This window comes from Opisthocomus hoazin, chromosome 26, assembly GCF_030867145.1.
Source record: "Opisthocomus hoazin isolate bOpiHoa1 chromosome 26, bOpiHoa1.hap1, whole genome shotgun sequence".
Lineage (NCBI taxonomy): Eukaryota > Metazoa > Chordata > Aves > Opisthocomiformes > Opisthocomidae > Opisthocomus > Opisthocomus hoazin.
In genome coordinates, this window is record NC_134439.1 from 5,719,570 (window position 1) to 5,738,316 (window position 18,747).

Here is an 18,747-nt window from a genome sequence, read left to right on the forward strand (position 1 = left end):
CTGGGAGTAAGCCAGTGCACTCTGCTGAGCTGTTCTTGCTCTGTTTTGCTCAGGTAAGTTCCATTTACTCCTAGTCACAGAGCAAAATATTCAGTAGGCATCAAACAGCAAAGTATTTTGTGTTTCAACTTTGCGTTGCTTTTTAATTCACCCATTTTCCGGAGCTTCTGAGAGTTAAGGGCATTTTTTCTTCTTCCTTGAAAGAGATTTTACAAAATATGCAGTGAAAGAGGTCTGGTGCCTTATGCTTGCAGAGTTGTTCAGTGCTTCTTGTGCTTATTCTGAAAGGGCAGAATATCATCTTTATGCTCTGTCAGGAGAGGAGCCAGCAAAGGAATCCCTTTCATCTTTTTGGAAACGAGAGGGGTGTCACAATCTGTCTGCCTTTCCTGAAAGAACCTACTATATTGAGCCTTCTGCCTACGCCTCATTCACGAGCTGAAGAGAGCTTCAGTGCTCCAGCACATGTGAGCTGGGCTAGGAGCTAAAAAAAATTAGCGTGAGCTGCCTGGTCTGTGTCTGGTGTGAGTCAGGTGGCTTACAAGCAGGTACGGACGTGACTCCTCAACCAAGACCTACTGACAAGGTTCTTCAGCTCTGGCTTTGGGTGAAAAGAATCACAGAATCCCAGCATGGTGGGGGTTGGCAGGGCCCTCTGGGGGTCACCCAGCCCAACCCCCTGCCCAAGCAGGGTCACCCAGAGCAGGCTGCACAGCACCGCGGCCAGGCGGGGCTGGAATATCTGCAGAGAAGGAGACTCCACAGCCTCCCTGGGCAGCCTGGGCCAGGGCTCCGTCACCCTCAGAGGGAAGTAGTTCTTCCTCGGCTTCAGTTTGTGCCCGTTGCCCCTTGTCCTGTCGCTGGGCACCACTGGACAGAGTCTGTTTTGTGGTGGAGTGGCTGGCTTTTCTGGGAGAATGGCCCTTCCTTCCAGTCTAGCAGTGTGTGGCTCCCCATCTTCTTTGCCAATATTCAAACCTCTGCAACTAAACCACTTCTGTCCCTGGGTTTCTTTTACAGCTTCGCTGCTTTCTGCTGTACCTCTTCCTTGAGCATATTTAGTGTCTTCCCCACACCCCATAAATCAGCCGCTAAGGGTGCACTTTGTAGACAATACTTTTTATTTTCTGTATGTACACTTACTTACACAACTGGATGATTGACGTTCAGCGCTGACGAGCGCGGACAGCACGCTGCAGCAGCGCTGCTTCCTAGGGAGAGTGGAAGGAAACGACGAAGGAACGGCAGGACGAGCCCAGAGCCCCCGCCTCGCGTGGAGATCAGAGGGAGAACAGAAACCTGCGCTTGTGCTGTCTCTGTTTTTATTTGCTTCCATCTAATTGGAGCGGAGGGACAAATCTGGGCAGACTGGAGGCTTTGTTTTTTCCCAGCTGCTGCCTTCCTGACCCTGAGGCTTCTCCCCATGCTTACGGCCGCGTCCCTTCCCTTGCGCATCTGCGAGAGGCTGGGCTGGAGTCGCGGCAGACCCCGGAGCGCTGCCTGGTGCTGTGCAGCTCGCAGAGCCTCCGCGGTCGCAGCGCCTGCTCTGTCATACAGGAGTCCCTTCACGTCTCTGCCCCGAGGAATGGGTCTTGCAAGCACAGGGAGCAGGAGGAATGTGGGGTGATAAAAGGCATCCAGCGCTTCTGCAGGTGGGCTGTAAAAGTGGAGGCTTGCTACTGCCGGTGGAAATGTTGATGGGAAAATCCTCTCCTGTGATGGGAAGGCGAGCCCTGGGCATGTTTGCACACGTGGTGAGTGTACACACACGGTACGAGTGCAGAAGAAACCAGTAACGACAAAGTGCTTAGAAAAGTTAATTGTTAGTTAAGACAAGCACCTTCCCAGCCGAGTTGCTGCAAGAATTCGAAGTGCTGTGAAGGGAGTCAGGAGGTTGGTAGCGGCAATACCCATCTCGGCCTTCATGGAGATGGAGGTTTCTAAAAGCAGAGCAGCGTTGTGGCCTGAAGCTCGGTTTTGTCCCACCTGGGCTGAGTGACAGAAAAAGGCATCTGGGAGCAGACGTGGTGGTTGTGGGCATCACCGAAGTGCCCAGTTCAAGAACTGGGCTGGCGTCGCTGGACCGAAGCAGCAGAACGGTTTTCTTGGCGTGCGTGGGAGTCCTGTGGCTGGCTCGGTGACTTCAGAGGACGTTTAAAAATAAATGACTTTGTGTCAAGGAAGCAAAATGTGTCATGGGGCTGGCTGGGAGCAACAGCTCCTTATCCCAGGCTTCAGAACCTGCCTGGTCCTCGTGGTGCTTGCAGAAACCACCCTGGCTTAAAATGGAGGCGGCAGCAGCGCTGGAGGAGATCAGCTGGGCTGCAGGTACTCTGGAAAGCCGTTTTCTTCCCCAGTCGCATCATTGCTGCCCCTGGTTTGACTGTCCCTTGTTTTCACTTGGCTTGGGATGGAGAGCGTGGTGCCTGGTCCTCCAAACCTCCAGCTTGCTCAGGCTGCGGGACTGTGTCCTTCGGGCTGCCGGGCAAGCCGTTCCTCGCCGTGCTGGAGGCACAGATCTGCCGGTGTGGTAGGAGGGTGTTCAGCCGCTGGAGAGCTTGTGGGTGAGCGTCTCTGGCTGGCAAGCTGCAGCTTTGCATTTTCTGTGCTGGTGGGAGCGAGCGAGGCTGGCACTGCGGGTGGTTTGATGCATTTGGGTGCTCTGCGTGGACCCTGTGCTGGGCCAGGGACCCATGGGTGGATGGTGGGTGGTGTTTGTAGGCTGTGGTCTGGCTTGAGTGCTTCGATGGAGGCAGGAGATGTTAGCTGTCCCCTTGCTGTGTTGGTCCCCAAGCCTGGCTGGCTGATGGCCACCGCTGGAGCCTGCTGGGAGCGTGGCCGTGCCGTTGGCTTTGGAGAACACTTCTGTCCCCACTCAGGCCATGCAGGTAGGCAGCAGCCTTCAGCTCGAGGCTTACTGTTCACGAAAGCCATGTCTGCACCCAGCTGGAGGGAGCTACTCGTGGTCCCAGGGGCGGATGTTGGGTCTGGTTTCGCTCACAGCCTTGCCTCCATCTCGAGGGCTTGCGCTGGCTCTGCCCTGCCCGTGGAGGGTCGGACCCACGCTCTCCACCTCCCACGGACACACTTCGGAGGTTTTCCTTGGGTCTGCGCTGGTCTTGTCAGGTGCTGGTGGACCCTCTTCTGCTTCCCAGGGACAAACCTCAGCTACACTCACGCCTGGGCTGGGGCTGCTGCCCGCTGCGGGAGCTGTGCTTGCTCCCTGACGCAGCGGCTCTGCCCCGGGCCCCTGCAGGGGCTGGATACCTGGCAGGATGCGGCACAGGGGCTTGTGCTCGGCCTTGCCGTCAGATCTGCCCTTGGATTTTTTCAGCAGAGATGTTGGAGGCACGGTGCTGGCTCCTGCCACCGGCTCTGACATTCCCATCCCTGTGGGGGCTGCTCTGTCAGCTCCCTGCGGGCACACGCCTGGTTCGCAGCTTTTCTTCTCCAAGCTGGTGGGCTCTGCTGCTTCCCACGGGCAAATGTCAGGTTTCCTGCTGTCGGTGCTGTCGGACTTCTTGCGCAGCTCTTTCCCCATTGCGGTGTTCAGGGAGGGCTCCTCTGTGACCAGGGTCTCCCAAGGGCAGATGGCCTCGCGCTTGCTGCTCCTCTTCTCCGGTGCTGTGGAGGCACCCGCTTTCTTCAGCGGGATGCTCGCCTCACCCAGGGCTGCTCCCTTCTCCGGCAGAGCTGCAGCCACCTCCCAGGGGCAGATTTCTGCTTTATCAGTGGGTTGGAGCTCTGGGGCCTCCCAAGGACAGACCTCAGCCTTCAGGCTCTCCACACTCTGGGATTTCTTTGACGGCGACTGGGGCAGCGCTGGGCTCCCAGTGCGGGGTATTTCGGGGGGCTGCTCCATGCCCAGGCTCTCCCAGGGACAGATGGACTCACGGTCTCTGCCTCCTCTCTCCTGCTTTGCAGACATGCTGTCTCCAATGTCTTTGCAGAGACCCTGAGCTGTCGAAGGGCTTTTGCTCACTGTGGAGAGTCCATCTTTGCCCTCTCTTGATTCATCTTGGCTTGATGGAGGAGCAGCCACCTCCCAGGGGCAGATTTCTGCTTTATCAGTGGGTTGGAGCTCCTGAGCCTCCCATGGACAGACCTCAGCCTTCAGGCTCTCCACACTCTGGGATTTCTTTGAAGGTGATTTGGGCAGTGCTGGACTCCCAGTGCAGGGTTCTTCTGGTGGGTGTTCTGTGTCCGTGCTTTCCCAGGGACAGATAGACTCACGGTCTCTGCCTCCTCTCTCCTTCTTTGCAGACACGCCGTCTCCAATCTCTTTGCAGAGACCCTGACCTGTGGAAAGGATTTTGCTCACTGTGGAGAGTCCATCTTTGTCCTCTCTTGATTTCTCTTGGCTTGATGGAGGAGCAGCCACCTCCCAGGGGCAGATTTCTGCTTTATCAGTGGGTTGGAGCTCCTGAGCCTCCCAAGGACAGACCTCAGCCTTCAGGCTCTCTACACTCTGGGATTTCTTTGAAGGTGATTTGGGCAGTGCTGGACTCCCAGTGCAGGGTTCTTCTGGTGGGTGTTCTGTGTCCATGCTCTCCCAGGGACAGATGGACTCACAGTCTCTGCCTGCTCTCTCCTTCTTTGCAGACGTGCTGTCTCCAATGTCTTTGCAGAGACCCTGAGCTGTGGAAAGGATTTTGCTCACTGTGGAGAGTCCATCTTTGTCCTCTCTTGATTTCTCTTGGCTTGATGGAGGAGCAGCCACCTCCCAGGGGCAGATTTCTGCTTTATCAGTGGGTTGGAGCTCCTGAGCCTCCCAAGGACAGACCTCAGCCTTCAGGCTCTCCACGCTCTGGGATTTCTTTGAAGGTGACTTGGGCGCTGCTGGGCTCCTGGCACGGGGTTTCTCTGGGGGCTGCTCCGTGCCCAGGCTCTCCCAGGGACAGACGGCCTCTCGCTCGCTGCTGCCCTTCTCCAGGGATCTCCCCGGGCTGGCTAACGCTGCCTGGCGCGTGATGCGCTTGTCCCCCTTCGAAGCCCCCCCTGGACCCTGTTTTGCCTTTGGTTGATCAGAGGGAGCTGCAGCCACCTCCCAAGGGCAGATTGCTGCTTTATCCAGGGGTTGGAGCTCCCACGGACAGACCTCAGCCTTCAGGCTCTCCACACTCTGGGATTTCTGTGACAGTGACTGGGGCAGCGCTGGGCTCCTGGCACGGGCTTTTGCTGGGGGCTGCTCCGTGTCCGTGCTCTCCCAAGGACAGATGGACTCACGGTCTCGGCTTCCTTTCTCTTCCTTTGCAGACATGGTGTCTCCAATGTCTTTGCAGAGACCTCGACCTGTGGAAGGGCTTTTTCTCACTGTAGACAGAGCATCCTTGTTCTCTCTTAATTTTTCTTTGTTTGATGTTGGAGCAGCCACCTCCCAGGGGCAGATTTCTGCTTTATCAGTGGGTTGGAGCTCTGGGGCCTCCCAAGGACAGACCTCAGCCTTCAGGCTCTCCACACTCTGGGATGTCCTCGAAAATGCTTTGGGCAGCGCTGGGCTCCCGGCATGGGATTTTGCTGGAGGCTGCTCCGTGTCTGTGCTCTCCCAGGGACAGATGGACTCACGGTCTCTGCTTCCTCTCTCCTTCTTTGCAGACGCGCTGTCTCCAATCTCTTTGCGGAGACCCTGACCTGTAGAAAGGTTTTTGCTCACTGTGGAGAGTCCATGTTTGTCCTCTCTTGATTTCTCTTGGCTTGATGGAGGAGCAGCCACCTCCCAGGGGCAGATTTCTGCTTTCTCAGTGGGTTGGAGCTCCTGAGCCTCCCATGGACAGACCTCAGCCTTCAGGCTCTCCACACTCTGGGATTTCTTTGAAGGTGATTTGGGCAGTGCTGGGCTCCCAGTGCAGGGTTTTTCCAGTGGGTGTTCTGTGTCCGTGCTCTCCCAGGGACAGATGGACTCACGGTCTCTGCTTCCTCTCTCCTGCTTTGCAGATATGGTGTCTCCAATGTCTTTGCGGAGACCTTGACCTGTGGAAGGGCTTTTGCTCATTATGGAGAGTCCATCCTTGTCTTCTCTTGATTTTTCTTGGCCTGATGTTGGAGCAGCCACCTCCCAGGGGCAGATTTCTGCTTTATCAGTGGGTTGGAGCTCCTGAGCCTCCCAAGGACAGACCTCAGCCTTCAGGCTCTCCACACTCTGGGATTTCTTTGACAGCGACTGGGGCAGCGCTGGGCTCCCTGTGCGGGGTTTTTCTGGGGGCTGCTCCATGCCCAGGGTCTCCCAGGGACAGATAGACTCACGGTCTCTGCCTCCTCTCTCCTTCTTTGCAGACACGCCGTCTCCAATCTCTTTGCAGAGACCCTGACCTGTGGAAAGGATTTTGCTCACTGTGGAGAGTCCATCTTTGTCCTCTCTTGATTTCTCTTGGCTTGATGGAGGAGCAGCCACCTCCCAGGGGCAGATTTCTGCTTTATCAGTGGGCTGGAGCTCTGGGGCCTCCCATGGACAGACCTCAGCCTTCAGGCTCTCCACGCTCTGGGATTTCTTTGAAGGTGATTTGGGCAGTGCTGGGCTCCTGGCACGGGGTTTCTCTGGGGGCTGCTCCGTGCCCAGGCTCTCCCAGGGACAGACGGCCTCTCGCTCGCTGCTGCCCTTCTCCAGGGATCTCCCCGGGCTGGCTAACGCTGCCTGGCGCGTGATGCGCTTGTCCCCCCTCAAAGCCCCCCCCGGACTCTGCTTTGCCTTTGGTTGATCGGAGGGAGCTGCAGCCACCTCCCAAGGGCAGATTGCTGCTTTATCCAGGGGTTCGAGCTCCCACGGACAGACCTCAGCCTTCAGGCTCTCTACGCTCTGGGATTTCTTTGAAGGTGATTTGGGCAGTGCTGGGCTCCTGGCACGGGCTTTTGCTGGGGGCTGCTCCGTGTCCGTGCTCTCCCAAGGACAGATGGACTCACAGTCTCTGCTTCCTTTCTCTTCCTTTGCAGACAGGGTGTCTCCAATGTCTTTGCAGAGACCTTGACCTGTGGAAGGGCTTTTTCTCACTGTAGACAGAGCATCCTTGTCCTCTCTTAATTTTTCTTTGTTTGATGTTGGAGCAGCCACCTCCCAGGGGCAGATTTCTGCTTTATCAGTGGGTTGGAGCTCTGGGGCCTCCCAAGGACAGACCTCAGCCTTCAGGCTCTCCACACTCTGGGATGTCCTCGAAAATGCTTTGGGCAGCGCTGGGCTCCCGGCATGGGATTTTGCTGGAGGCTGCTCCGTGTCTGTGCTCTCCCAGGGACAGATGGACTCACGGTCTCTGCTTCCTCTCTCCTTCTTTGCAGATGCGCTGTCTCCAATCTCTTTGCGGAGACCCTGACGTGTGGAAAGGATTTTGCTTACGGTGGAGAGTCCATGTTTGTCCTCTCTTGATTCATCTTGGCTTGATGGAGGAGCAGCCACCTCCCAGGGGCAGATTTCTGCTTTATCAGTGGGCTGGAGCTCCTGAGCCTCCCAAGGACAGACCTCAGCCTTCAGGCTCTCCACGCTCTGGGATTTCTTTGAAGGTGATTTGGGCAGTGCTGGGCTCCCAGTGCAGGGTTTTTCCAGTGGGTGTTCTATGTCCGTGCTCTCCCAGGGACAGATGGACTCACAGTCTCTGCTTCCTTTCTCTTCCTTTGCAGACACGATGTCTCCAATGTCTTTGCGGAGACCTTGACCTGTGGAAGGGCTTTTTCTCACTATGGGGAGTCCATCCTTGTCTTCTCTTGATTTCTCTTGGCTTGATGTTGGAGCAGCCACCTCCCAGGGGCAGATTTCTGCTTTATCAGTGGGCTGGAGCTCTTGAGCCTCCCATGGACAGACCTCAGCCTTCAGGCTCTCCACGCTCTGGGATTTCTTTGAAGGTGATTTGGGTAGTGCTGGGCTCCTGGCACGGGCTTTTGCTGGAGGCTGCTCCATGTCCGTGCTCTCCCAAGGACAGATGGACTCATGGTCTTGGCTTCCTTTCTCTTCCTTTGCAGACAGGGTGTCTCCAAGGTCTTTGCGGAGACCTTGACCTGCGGAAGGGCTTTTGCTCACTGTGGAGAGTCCGTCCTTGTCTTCTCTTGATTTTTCTTGGCTCGATGTTGGAGCAGCCACCTCCCAGGGGCAGATTTCTGCTTTATCAGTGGGTTGGAGCTCCTGAGCCTCCCAAGGACAGACCTCAGCCTTCAGGCTCTCCACACTCTGGGATTTCTTTGAAGGCAACTTGGGCAGTGCTGAGCTCCCTGTGTGTGGTTTTTCTGGGGGCTGCTCTGTGCCCAGGCTCTCCCAAGGACAGACCTCCTCCTTTATGCTCTCCACACTCTTGAGTTTCTTGGACTCTGCTTTTGAGGACTCCAGGCTTTTCCTAATGAGCTTTGCAAAGATTCTGGTGTCCCTGCACTCTGGCTGACGGCCTCTCTTCTCTGCCAGCTTTGTTTTGATATCTCCAAGTCCTCTGGATCCAGGTTTGTTTTCCCCTTTCGAAGTCCCACGCACGTCCTGACTCAGTGTCTCTTTCCCTGTTGGAGCTGCAGGCTCTTCCCAAGGGCAGATTTCTGTTTTAGGAAGCGGCTCATCCTCCACTTGCCATGGACAGATGTCGGCCTTTTTGCTATCGATGCTTCCTCCTTGCTTAGATGACGTTTTGGGCAGAGCTGGGTGTTTTGCCGCGAGCCCCGTGCTGGGCTGCTCCGCACCTTCCCTAGGGCTGGGGGATCCTTGCTGGCCGCTCCCCTCGTCCGCAGCCGGTGCCGGCTCTCCTGTGCCCCTCGGGGCTGCTCCCTGCGGGGAAGTCCGGTTTTTCTCTTGGGAAATTTCACCATCATCTATTTTTCCTGCATCAGATGAGGCCGTTCCCCTTTCCCAAGGGCAAACTTCTGCATCGCTGTCAGCTCCAACTGCTTCCCAGGGACAAACTGAAGCCCGGGCGCTCGTCGGGATCCTCGAGGTCACTTCTGGCAGCTCAGAGCTCCTGGGAGCAGGTTTTGGTGGGGGTTCCTCGCTGCTGGCACTGCCCCAGTGCCGGCCGGCCGCTTGCAGGCTGCTCCCGCTCTCCTGCGCTCTCAGCAAACCCGGGGATTTTGGCCCGATGCTCCTGACCCCCTTGGCCAGCCGCCTCCTCTCGCCCTCCTGCCTCTCTGGCTGCGCCTGAGCCCCGCATGCGTCCCAGGGGCAGATTTCTGCTCTGACCGTCCTTCCCTGTTCCCCGGTCTCCCACGGGCAGACCTCAGCCCTCCTGCCCTCCGCGCTGCCCGCCGTCGGCAGCTCTGGGGTTTTGGCTGGCAGTTTCTCTGGCTCTTCCCCGGGCTGGCCGGGATGCCTCTCGCTGCCGTCCTTCCCCAGGGCTCTGCCTGGCCCCCCGCCCTCCTCCCAGGGGCAGATTTCTATTTTAATGCTGGAATCTGCCCGGGTTTCCCCAGGACAGAGCTCTGCCTGCCTGCCCGCTGCGCTGCCGGCTTTCCCCGCTGCAGCTGGGGATACCTCTGCGCTCCGGCTCCTTGCCGGGACCCTCTCGCTGCCCTGGCTCCCGCCGGGACCCAGGGGTTCGGGCTGGCTGCCCCCCTTCTCCAGCACCTTGGCTGGGCTCTCCCAGCCCAGTGGGACCTCGGTGTCCTCCCGGGAAGCCATGGCCTCCTGGCGCAGCAAGGCTCCTCTTGCTGCTGGGACGCCCGGGGCTCCCCGGGGACAAACCTCAGCCCCCGGCTCCTCAGCAGCCGCTCTCCGCACGCCGGCGGTGGACGGCTGGGAGCTGCCTGCGATGGGTTCTGCACGTGGTGTCTCCATCTCCGCATGGTCCTGGGGTTGGATGGTCCTGCTGTCCCCCTCGAGCCCTTTGGCCGGCCCGGCCACCCCCTCCTTGGGTGTGATCAGCCTCACGATGGCCGCAGAAGCATGGTTCTCCGGCTCAGCCCCTCGCCGAGGATGTACGTGTGCTTTCCCGCTGCCGGCCGCCGCTGGGGTTTCATGGGGATGTTCATCACCTTGGTGGCCATCACTAGGTGGGATCTCGTGCACCCCCAAGGGTGGCCCTGGGCCCCTGCCAGCATCCCCGTCCTCCCGGGGAGCACTGGGCTCCTCTGCCATTTTCTCGCCGTCGCCTGTCGCCGGGGCTGGGCTGTGCCCGTCTCCTTCTGCCCCGTCCCCGCCGTGCCCCCAGCCTGCGGCTGCCCACGCGGTGCCGGCGTTGTTGTTCTGCTGGCAGGGGACTGTCTCCCCGTGCCCCGGCCGGGCGGTGGGCTCGCTGCCGGGCCGCTGCCGCCTCCACTCAGGGCTTTTGCTGGAGGTGTCTCGGCCGATCCCACCGAGGGACACGGCTGCCATCTCTGCCAGGCCGGGCCTCTCCCTCCGGCTGCCCCTCTTCCGGAGGCTCCCCTCGCCCTCCCTTTTGCCCTTCAGGACGCTTTTCCCCCTGGAGCGGTTGAAGGCTTTGATGGCGAGTCCCAGGCTCCGGAGGGACGTCTTCTGGGAGGGCGGCTTGAGGCCGGAGGGGGTGGCCGCTGCGTCACCGGGGGTCCCCGAGTCTGCCGCTTCGGTGGCTTTTTGCTTCCGACTCAGGATCTCGTCCTGGACCAGCTCCCAGGGACAGACCTGTGCGGGGATGGAGGCTGCGGGCAGCAGCCGACCCTTCCCCGCCGGCGAGGACGTGCGCCCCGGACCTTCCTCCATGGTCCCCTCCGGTGTCCCCTCCTCTGCCGGGGGGTCCGTGGGTGGTTCCGAGGGCTCTGGGCTGGCCCCGGCGGGGGCTCGCTGCCCCAGGCTCTGGCAGCGGACGGGGGGCGGCGGCGGGGTCCTCCTCACCACCCGCACCCGCCCCGGGAGCCGGGAGCTGTCGACGCTGACGCTCTTGATGGGCGCGTAGGTGACGTGTTTCTGCACCCTGCCATCGCCCGGGGGGGACGCGTCCTCCTGGGAGCACCCCTCGGCGGGGCTGGAGCCGGCTGGCCGGAGGCCATCGGCTGCACCGGGGGGTCCCTGGCCCGTGGGGCACCCCGAGGCCGGGGCAGATGGGTGCTGGTTGGCAAGCCACCCCTCTCGAGCGGCTCGGCTGGCAGCGAGCAGGGCCTCATCCCGTGCCCCGGCAACGACGCTGAGCGACTTGTGCAAGGGGGCTGCGTGGGGCAGGGGGGGCTGCCCGTGCCCCGCCAGGTCGTGGGCGCTGGCCGACTTGCACACGAGCGGGGCGGCATCGAGGGACTCGCAGTCAGATTGCTCCGAGGCCGTTGCCACCGTCATCTTCCTCCCCAGCACGGGCTCCCCGAGGGGGTTGGGGGTGGGCGAGCCTCCCCGGGGCTCCCGTGCGGGACCCTCGGTGCTGCGGGACTTGCGCAGGGCCGCGGCGCGACGCCGGGAGCCGTCACCCCGCGTCCGCAGGCTGGCATCGGCGAGCCGCTTGGCCGAGGGGCCGCGGCGTGCCGGGGTGCCCAGCCGCTCCCCAGCACCGCTGCTGCGGCGTGCTGCGGCCTCGGGCAGCTCGGCGAGGCGGCGGGCGATGGAGCGGCCCAGGCTGCGGCGGGAGCTGCGCTTCTTGGGGAGGTGGGGGTTGTTGGCTGCCATCCTCCGCGTCTTCTGCACCTCCAGCTGCGCGTAGAGCTTCTTCAGCTCCTCCTGCGCGCGGCCGCGGCGGAGAGGGGAGAGAGGAGAGCACGTACGATGGCACCGCACGGGGGACGTGCCCCCCAAACCCCCTGCCTTGGCCCCTACGGCCACGCTGTCCCCGTGTCCCCAAGCTCCCAGCTGCCCGTCCCTCCCGCCCAGGGACGCAGCAGCTTTTCCCACGCGTGGCCGGGGGGGGGGGGGTTCACCCCGCACCCCCTTCTCCCCCCCCCCTCTGCTTTGTATCAGGAGAAAGATTGCGAAAGGCACCTCTTACTCTGCGCGGGGCTGCATAGCTAGCGTCAAAAGAAGGTCCTGAGTGTGGCACCCACCCGAATGTCATCGGGGTCGAGACTGTGCTCGCTCCAGGCGGACGCGATGCTGCTGTTCAGGCACGAGCCCGAGCGCCGCATGTCCAGCTCGTCCTCGTACACCTCCGCCGCAATCTCCTCCCGCAGCGGCGAGCCGGCGTGCAGGAACTGGGGGAGGGGAGCGATGGGTGAGCTCACCGAGGGGTCCCCAAAACGCCGGGGAACCCCAGCCCCGCCGCCCCGAGCCCCTGGGCCGAGCGGTACCTTCGGGATGAAGAGCAGGGCCAGGGTCATGGTGATGGTGCCGTGGGTGTGAGCGAAGAAGAGCAGCAGGGTCCAGTCGGGATGCAGCGAGGGGACCATGATGAACCTGGAAGGGGCGAGGAGGGCAGCGCCGGGTCCCGCCGAGGCGTCCGCAGCCCCCTCCCCATCTCCGGACCCCCCAGCCTCCTCCAAGCCCAGGGTCCCACGCAGGGAACCGCTGGCTCCGGAGATTCCCTGCCGGTTCCTCTGCATTGCCGGGGCCGGGAATGTCGGCTCCCAGCCCCGTCACGGCCCCGTGTCCTACCTGACCACGTGGAAGGCGGCCGAGACCATGAGCTCGTTGTGGAGCGCGATGCCCATGTAGCGGGGCTCGTGGAAGGCGGAGGGCACGGCGCGTGTGGCGTAGCACAGGGAGCTGCCCCACAGCAGGAACAGCATTTCGGCTGCGGGAGAGAGCGGCGGAGCGACGCTGAGCATCCAGCCCCGTCACCCTGCTGCCGTCGGTGGGTTTTCCTGCGTGGCACCGATGGGTGCTGAGCTGCGGGGTGGGTGCTGCTGCCCGCCAGGACCTCCCTGAACATCCAGCCCAGCGTGTTCACCGCGGCTGCCGCCGGCACGTGCCGTGGCTGGGGCCGGGTCCGGTGCAGAGCATCCTCCGGCACAGCTGTCCCGAAGGCCACCAGGACACACTGCCTGCGCCCGGTGATCCACGCTGCGCCAGGGTGGGTCCTAGGGACGCTCACAGGAGGAGGCAGGAGGCAGCTCGGGCACCCCAGCCCTGTTTGCAGGCTCCAGGAGGTTAAATGGGCGATGAAATGAAAACCCCGCGTGCTGCATTGATGGGAGGGGGTCCTGGGGCTGTGGGGACCCCCCGGGACACCGCGGGGGCTGGTCTCACCGGTCACCATCATGTAGTCCCAGCGGTCGTGGCCGCAGATGGAGAAGTGGAGCCCGCGGGCGGTCTGGGTGCGGATCACCAGCGGGATGTTCCTGTCGACGTTCTCCAGCATCCCGATGGTCCAGGCCGCCAGGAACCACAGCACCAGGAGCAGGATCAGCCCCAGCATCTTCAGCACCCGCCCGCTCGACACGTAGGGCGACCGCTGGGCCGTGCGGGACAGGAACACCTTCAGCACCCTGCGAGGCGTGGAGGGGTGAGCCCCCAGCCCGTCCCCGCCGCGGGGGTCCCGAGCACCCAGCCCCCCCGGACCCGGCTACCTGTACAGCTTGAGGGTGATGGTGCCGTAGACGATGGCGAAGCCCAGCATGCGCACCCAGCGCAGGACGATGCAGCGGAAGATGCTCGGCTTGAAGTACAGGATGAACACCTAGGGCGAGGGGAGAGGGGGGTCGGTGGGCGGCATGGGGCCGGATCCCACCTGCCGGGGGGGCAACAGATGCCGGAGACTCGGAAACCAGCGGCTGTCGGGCCAGTCCCGCTGCCGCCCATCCCTCTCGGCTCTCCAGCACCCGCCGCAGCTCTTGGGGAAGGGAGAGGGGATTTGGGCGGTGATTAATTCCCGTGGCCAGCGGGAGAAAAGGGATTTGGCTTCCCGAGCAGGTTTGTACCGCAGCTGCCAGGGGCTGTGCCAGCAAAATTAACAATGAGCTGGAGCTGTGCCCGTGCCCTGCGTGGGGCCAGCTCGACGCCCTTGCCCGGCGGGCAGCTGGCCTGGGCTTAAACCCCAGCCCAGAGGTCTTCGGCGCCGGGGCGGGCTGGATACTCACGGGGAAGTAGAGGAGCAGGGACCCGAAGAGGATGGTCTCCAGGAGGACGACTCCCGACGCCCGGATCCTCTGCGGGGACAGAGGCGTGAGGGTGCAGCCAGGAGCCTCGCCCGGTGCCGGAGGGGATGGACCCAGGGCACAGAGATCCCCCAGGCGTGCCAAGGCGTCTGGGGGCTGCAACTTTATAAATGCTTATAAATATCTGCAGGGTGGGGGTCAGGAGGACGGGGCCAGACTCTTTCCAGTGATGCCCAGCGACAGGACAAGGGGCAACGGGCACAAACTGGAGCAGAGGAAGCTCCAGCTGAGCATGAGGAAGAACTTCTTCCCTCTGAGGGTGCCGGAGCCCTGGCCCAGGCTGCCCAGGGAGGCTGTGGAGTCTCCTTCTCTGGAGATATTCCAGCCCCGCCTGGACGCGGTGCTGTGCAGCCTGCTCTGGGTGACCCTGCTTGGGCAGGCGGTTGGGCTGGGTGACCCACAGAGGGCCCTTCCACCCCCCACCATGCTGGGATTCTGTGATTCTGTGATCTCCTTCCCGCTGCTGTGACCTCCCCCCGTGAGAGCCCCCCGAGGCCGTGGGGTTTGGGGGTGGGAGGACCTGGGGACGCCTTGCCTTGCTCCGTCGGAAGTGGTAGGAGACGAGCATGCTGAGGAAGATGGCCAGCATGCAGCAGGCCTGGCAGGAGAGGACGGCCGCCCGCAGAGCCCGGTCCTCCTGGATGAGGCAGGGCGCGTCGTCCTCGCAGGCGGCACATCCCCGGCGGCAGGGCCGGCATGCCAGCCGGGACCCCTCGTCTGCCCCCGCCGCGCTCCCCGCCGTGCCTGGGGACGGAGCGATGACCGGGTGACATCAGCCTCGGTGGCACTTACCAGAGCATGGGCTGGGGCTTCCCAAAGCCCCCCAGCCCCGGACCCCACCGCTGCAGCCGTGTGCTGCGGGGTGAAACGGGGACCCCGGGGCTGGGCAGAGCACCCACCTGCCCAGGCATCGCTGGCCGCTCCGCCGGCGCTGTAAAACCCCGGCTTGCACCGGCACTGGTACCTCCCGAGGACGAAGCCGTGGCTCTCCTGGGGGACACACTGCAGGAGACAGGCTGAGACGCACGGGACGGCAAGGGTTCATCCTGCATCCCCCCCCCTGCCCCCATACCAGGGGCTCTGGTGCACCCCAGCTCCCGGGTACCCAACCCCACACCAGGAGGAATCAGTGCTGGAATTAAAAGCCAAAGCCTGGCCCCCAAATCCCTCCCTAAAACCTAAATGGACACCTAATGCAGCAGAGCGCACTAATCCTGCCCGGCCGTGACGGCAGTGGCAGGCAGGGCCCTGCTGCCCTAATCCCCCCTGGCCGCATCCTGCCCGCAGCGGGCGCGCTGCCCGCATCTCTGGGTGTTGTTGTTGTCAGGACGGATGCCCGGCAGCAGAGCCCGTCGCTCCGGAGGGCATCGCCCGCGGGCGCTGGCGGGAAGGAGAAGTCGGTGACGACTTTCCCACTCGGGGACAGATTTTTCCCTTTGGGGTGGGACCCTGAGCTGGGGGGGCTGCGGGGTTTGCCCCGGCCGGGGACGCTGCCAGGCGTGCTGAGCCCAGAATCGCGTTTGGGCATCAGCGGAGGGGAGCGGGGGCTGCCGATCGGGGTGCTTCGCCCGGAGCCCGGCCGTCCCCGCGGTGCCCGGGTCACACGCTGGCGCTGGCAGCGGGGACGGCAGATTTGCACGATAAACCCCTGGGCTGCGGCACAGGGAGCAGCTGAGCGAAGCAGATGGATCGGCCGGGAGAGGATAAAGCTCAGCGCGGAGGGAGGGACACGCGGCGGGGACAGCCTGGCCAGGGGGACGGGAACGGGTGGGCACGGGGGACCCCCAGCCCTGCCGGGCGAGGGGATGCGGTGCCGGTGGCTGATACCTGGGTGCTGTTGAGGTCGCAGCGGTGCGTGTCTGCGAACCAGCCCGGCCCGCTGGCGCACTGGTCGATGGCCACGTCCCGCAGCTCGACGTCCACCCGCACGACGCCCCTGCGCAGGGGGACGGGGTCAGCCCCGGGCCCACCCCTGGCCCCCCACCCAAGCTTGGCCGCGCCCCGGGGCTGCCCCTGGGACCCGCAGCAGGGCAGGACGCGGCCACGGGGGTGGTGGGTGCTGGTGCGGGGACTGGTGGGGTGACGCGAGGTGTCAGCGGCGTCCCCGGACCCCCGGCCAGGGATGTCCCCCCCCCTCAGAGCCGTGTCCGGGGTGGGGGCAGCAGCTCCTGGCTGTGATTTGTGCCCCTCAAGAGGGGCTTTGACGCGACCCGTGGGGAACCAGGAGCTGATGGGTGGCCCCTGCGTGCCGTTCCCCACACCGACCCCCCACCCTGGGTGCTCGGTGAGGGACAGGGCTTCACCCTTGGAAGCGGGGACATGTCCCCCCCCCGGGACCAAACCCAGCTGCCCCCTTCCCTCCCCACCGCCTCCCACCACGGCTCCTCGTGCGGGGGCTGCTGGGGTGCAGGAGGGACCCACCAGCCCTGGAACACCCCAGGAGAGACCCCAGCCCGGCTCTCCCACCCCCAACGCAGCCGTGGTGGGGGGCTCTGGGGGTGGCAGCCCGGGGACAACCGAGGGGGCACGGGAGGCACCTCCATGCCTGCAGACGTGCAAATACCCACGCACACGCGTGTGCACATGCACAGGGACACAGGCAGGGGCTGGCACACACCTTGCAGCCCACCACCTGCGCCCGGGGTGATGCTTCCAGCTGCCCCCCCCCCAGCATGCACACGGGGCACCCCCCAGCCCCTTCACCACCCCCCCCCCAGCCCCTCCAGGTACCACTTACTTGAATTCGGGGCTGAGGTCCGGCTTGAGCCCGTAGAAAGCGGAGGAGAGCGTGACTGCCCAGGTGGGCAGGAACCTGCCGTCCCGGCACTCGAGGAACGGCGGGGACCACCGGACGTGGGCCGGTTCCCCCACGTAGCCGTCACCCCGCTGCCATTTGGGGGTCTCCATGCTGCGCAGGTCATTGCTGAGCAGGCGCTTGCGGAGGAGGGGGCTGCGCTGGGACTTGAGGGCGTTGAACCATTCGTGGTCCCAGCTGAGGTTGCCGAGGTCGGGGACGGCGGCGGAGAGGTCCTGCAGCAGGATCTCGCCGTCCCCCTTGGTGGCCTGCAGCACCAGCCGGGGCTTGGCGGCCAGCGGGTGGGCGTCCAGGGCGAGCACCGCCCGCCGCACCCACGGGTGCCCCTCGGCCAGGCTGCGGACCAGCGCCTGGTACCACTCCACGTCCTCGGCCACGCTGGCCTCGCGGATGTCGTTGGTCTGGAAGAGCATGTTGAGGAAGTTGGCGGCGTGGGCCAGCGCCTCGGGGGCGGCACGCAGGGCGGCTCGCAGCGCCGGGGGGGGACCGCGACCCGCTGCCCCCGCCGCGACGCCCCGGCTGCAGTTGGCCCGGGCCAGCCGCTGCGCATCGCCCGTCTGCAGGAACGCCATCGCCGCCGCCGAGCCCTCGGGGTCCCCCGACGCTCCCGGCTCCGGCGTGGGTGCCCAGGAGGATGACGGAGCCGGGGACCATCCCGCCGGCCGAGGGGGGTCCCTCCTGAGGGTGCTGGCCCCCCGGGAGGACGGTGCCACGGACCAGCGTTGCGTGGAAGCACCAGAGCAGCGGCCACCGCCAAGGCCCCATGGCGGGGGGCTCAGCGCAGCCCCCCAGCCCCCCGCCGCCCCACCGGCCGGGCAGGGGGGGGCATGGCGGGCAGGGTGGCCGGTGCCGGAGCCCCCCGCTCTGCTCCGCGGGGGCCCGACTCCCGCTCCGTCACCCGCTTTTCTCCCTCGGCGATGCCGGAGCAGACGTCACCGGCTCCAAAACAGGTTCATCTGCTGGTGATGCCCGCCCGGAGCCCCCCCCCCCCCTCCCCGCCCGGCCCCCCCGCCTCGGGCGGTTTGCGCTGCCAGGGACCCCCGCCCTCCGGCCCCAGCCTCCCCCGGGGACCCCCGCACCCCGGGCCCCTCGGGCTGGCCGTGATGCAAGCGCATCCCGGTGGGAAGCCATGGCAACGGGGCCGGGAATTTTCCTCCCGGCGTCCCCCTCCCCTCTGCAGCCGAGGGGGGGGGGGAAAGGGGGGGGAAGGTCGCCCGCTGGGTCCCCATATGGTCCCGGGCTTCAATCCCGCAGCGCCCGGCCCCCCCCCGGGCAGGGGATGGAAATGGAGGGGGGGGGGGCACCCAGGCAGGGCGTCCCCGTGGGGGGGCAGGTGGGGAGTGCGGTGTGGGGGTGGGCGCTGGCAAGGTCCCCACGGCAGGGACTGAAGCCCCCCCCCCGCCCCAAGCTGAGGGAGGATGTGCGGGGTCCCGGGCAGCACTGCCCTGGTTGCGGAGGGGAAACTGAGGCACGGGACGGGGCTCAACCCCCCGCCCCCCGGCAGCCCCCGGCCTGGACAGACCGGGCCCAGCCCCCTCCTCCGGCGGGGCACGACGCTGTGCCAGAGCCGTGCCAGAGCCGTGCCAGAGCTGTGCCAGAGCCGTGCCAGAGGTGTGCAAGGGCCGTGCAAGAGGTGTGCCAGAACTGCACCAGAACCATGCCAAAACTGTACCAGAACCGTGCCAGAGCCGTGCCAGAGACACCCCAGAACCATGGTAGAGCCATGCCAGAACCATGCTAGAGCGGTACCAGAACTGCGCCACAGCCGTGCCAAAGCTGTGCCACAGCCGGGCAGGAGCTGTGCCAGAGCCATGCCAGAGCTGTGCCGGAACAGTGCCAGCGATGTGGCAGAGCCACACCAGAACCGTGCCAGAACCGTGCTAGAGCGGTGCCAGATCCGTGCCAGTGCTGTGCCAGAGCCATGCCAGAACCATGCCAGAACCGTGCCAGAACCATGCCAGCGCAATGCCAGAGCTGTGCCAGTTCTGTGCCAGAGCCGTGTTAAGAGCCGT

General features: G+C 64.0%; 1 protein-coding gene across 1 annotated transcript; it reads right to left on the reverse strand.

Moving 5' to 3' along the window:
* Positions 1-1,148: 1,148 nt before the first annotated feature.
* On the reverse strand, positions 1,149-17,500 carry GPR179 (G protein-coupled receptor 179). Its single transcript, XM_075443680.1, is given in 12 exon segments — positions 1,149-11,551; positions 11,872-12,018; positions 12,115-12,220; positions 12,419-12,557; positions 13,013-13,251; positions 13,333-13,442; positions 13,843-13,911; positions 14,456-14,664; positions 14,820-14,922; positions 15,748-15,856; positions 16,658-17,409; positions 17,411-17,500. Coding segments are annotated over 12 exon segments (10,668 nt in total). The 3' UTR covers positions 1,149-2,956.
* Positions 17,501-18,747: the final 1,247 nt, after the last annotated feature.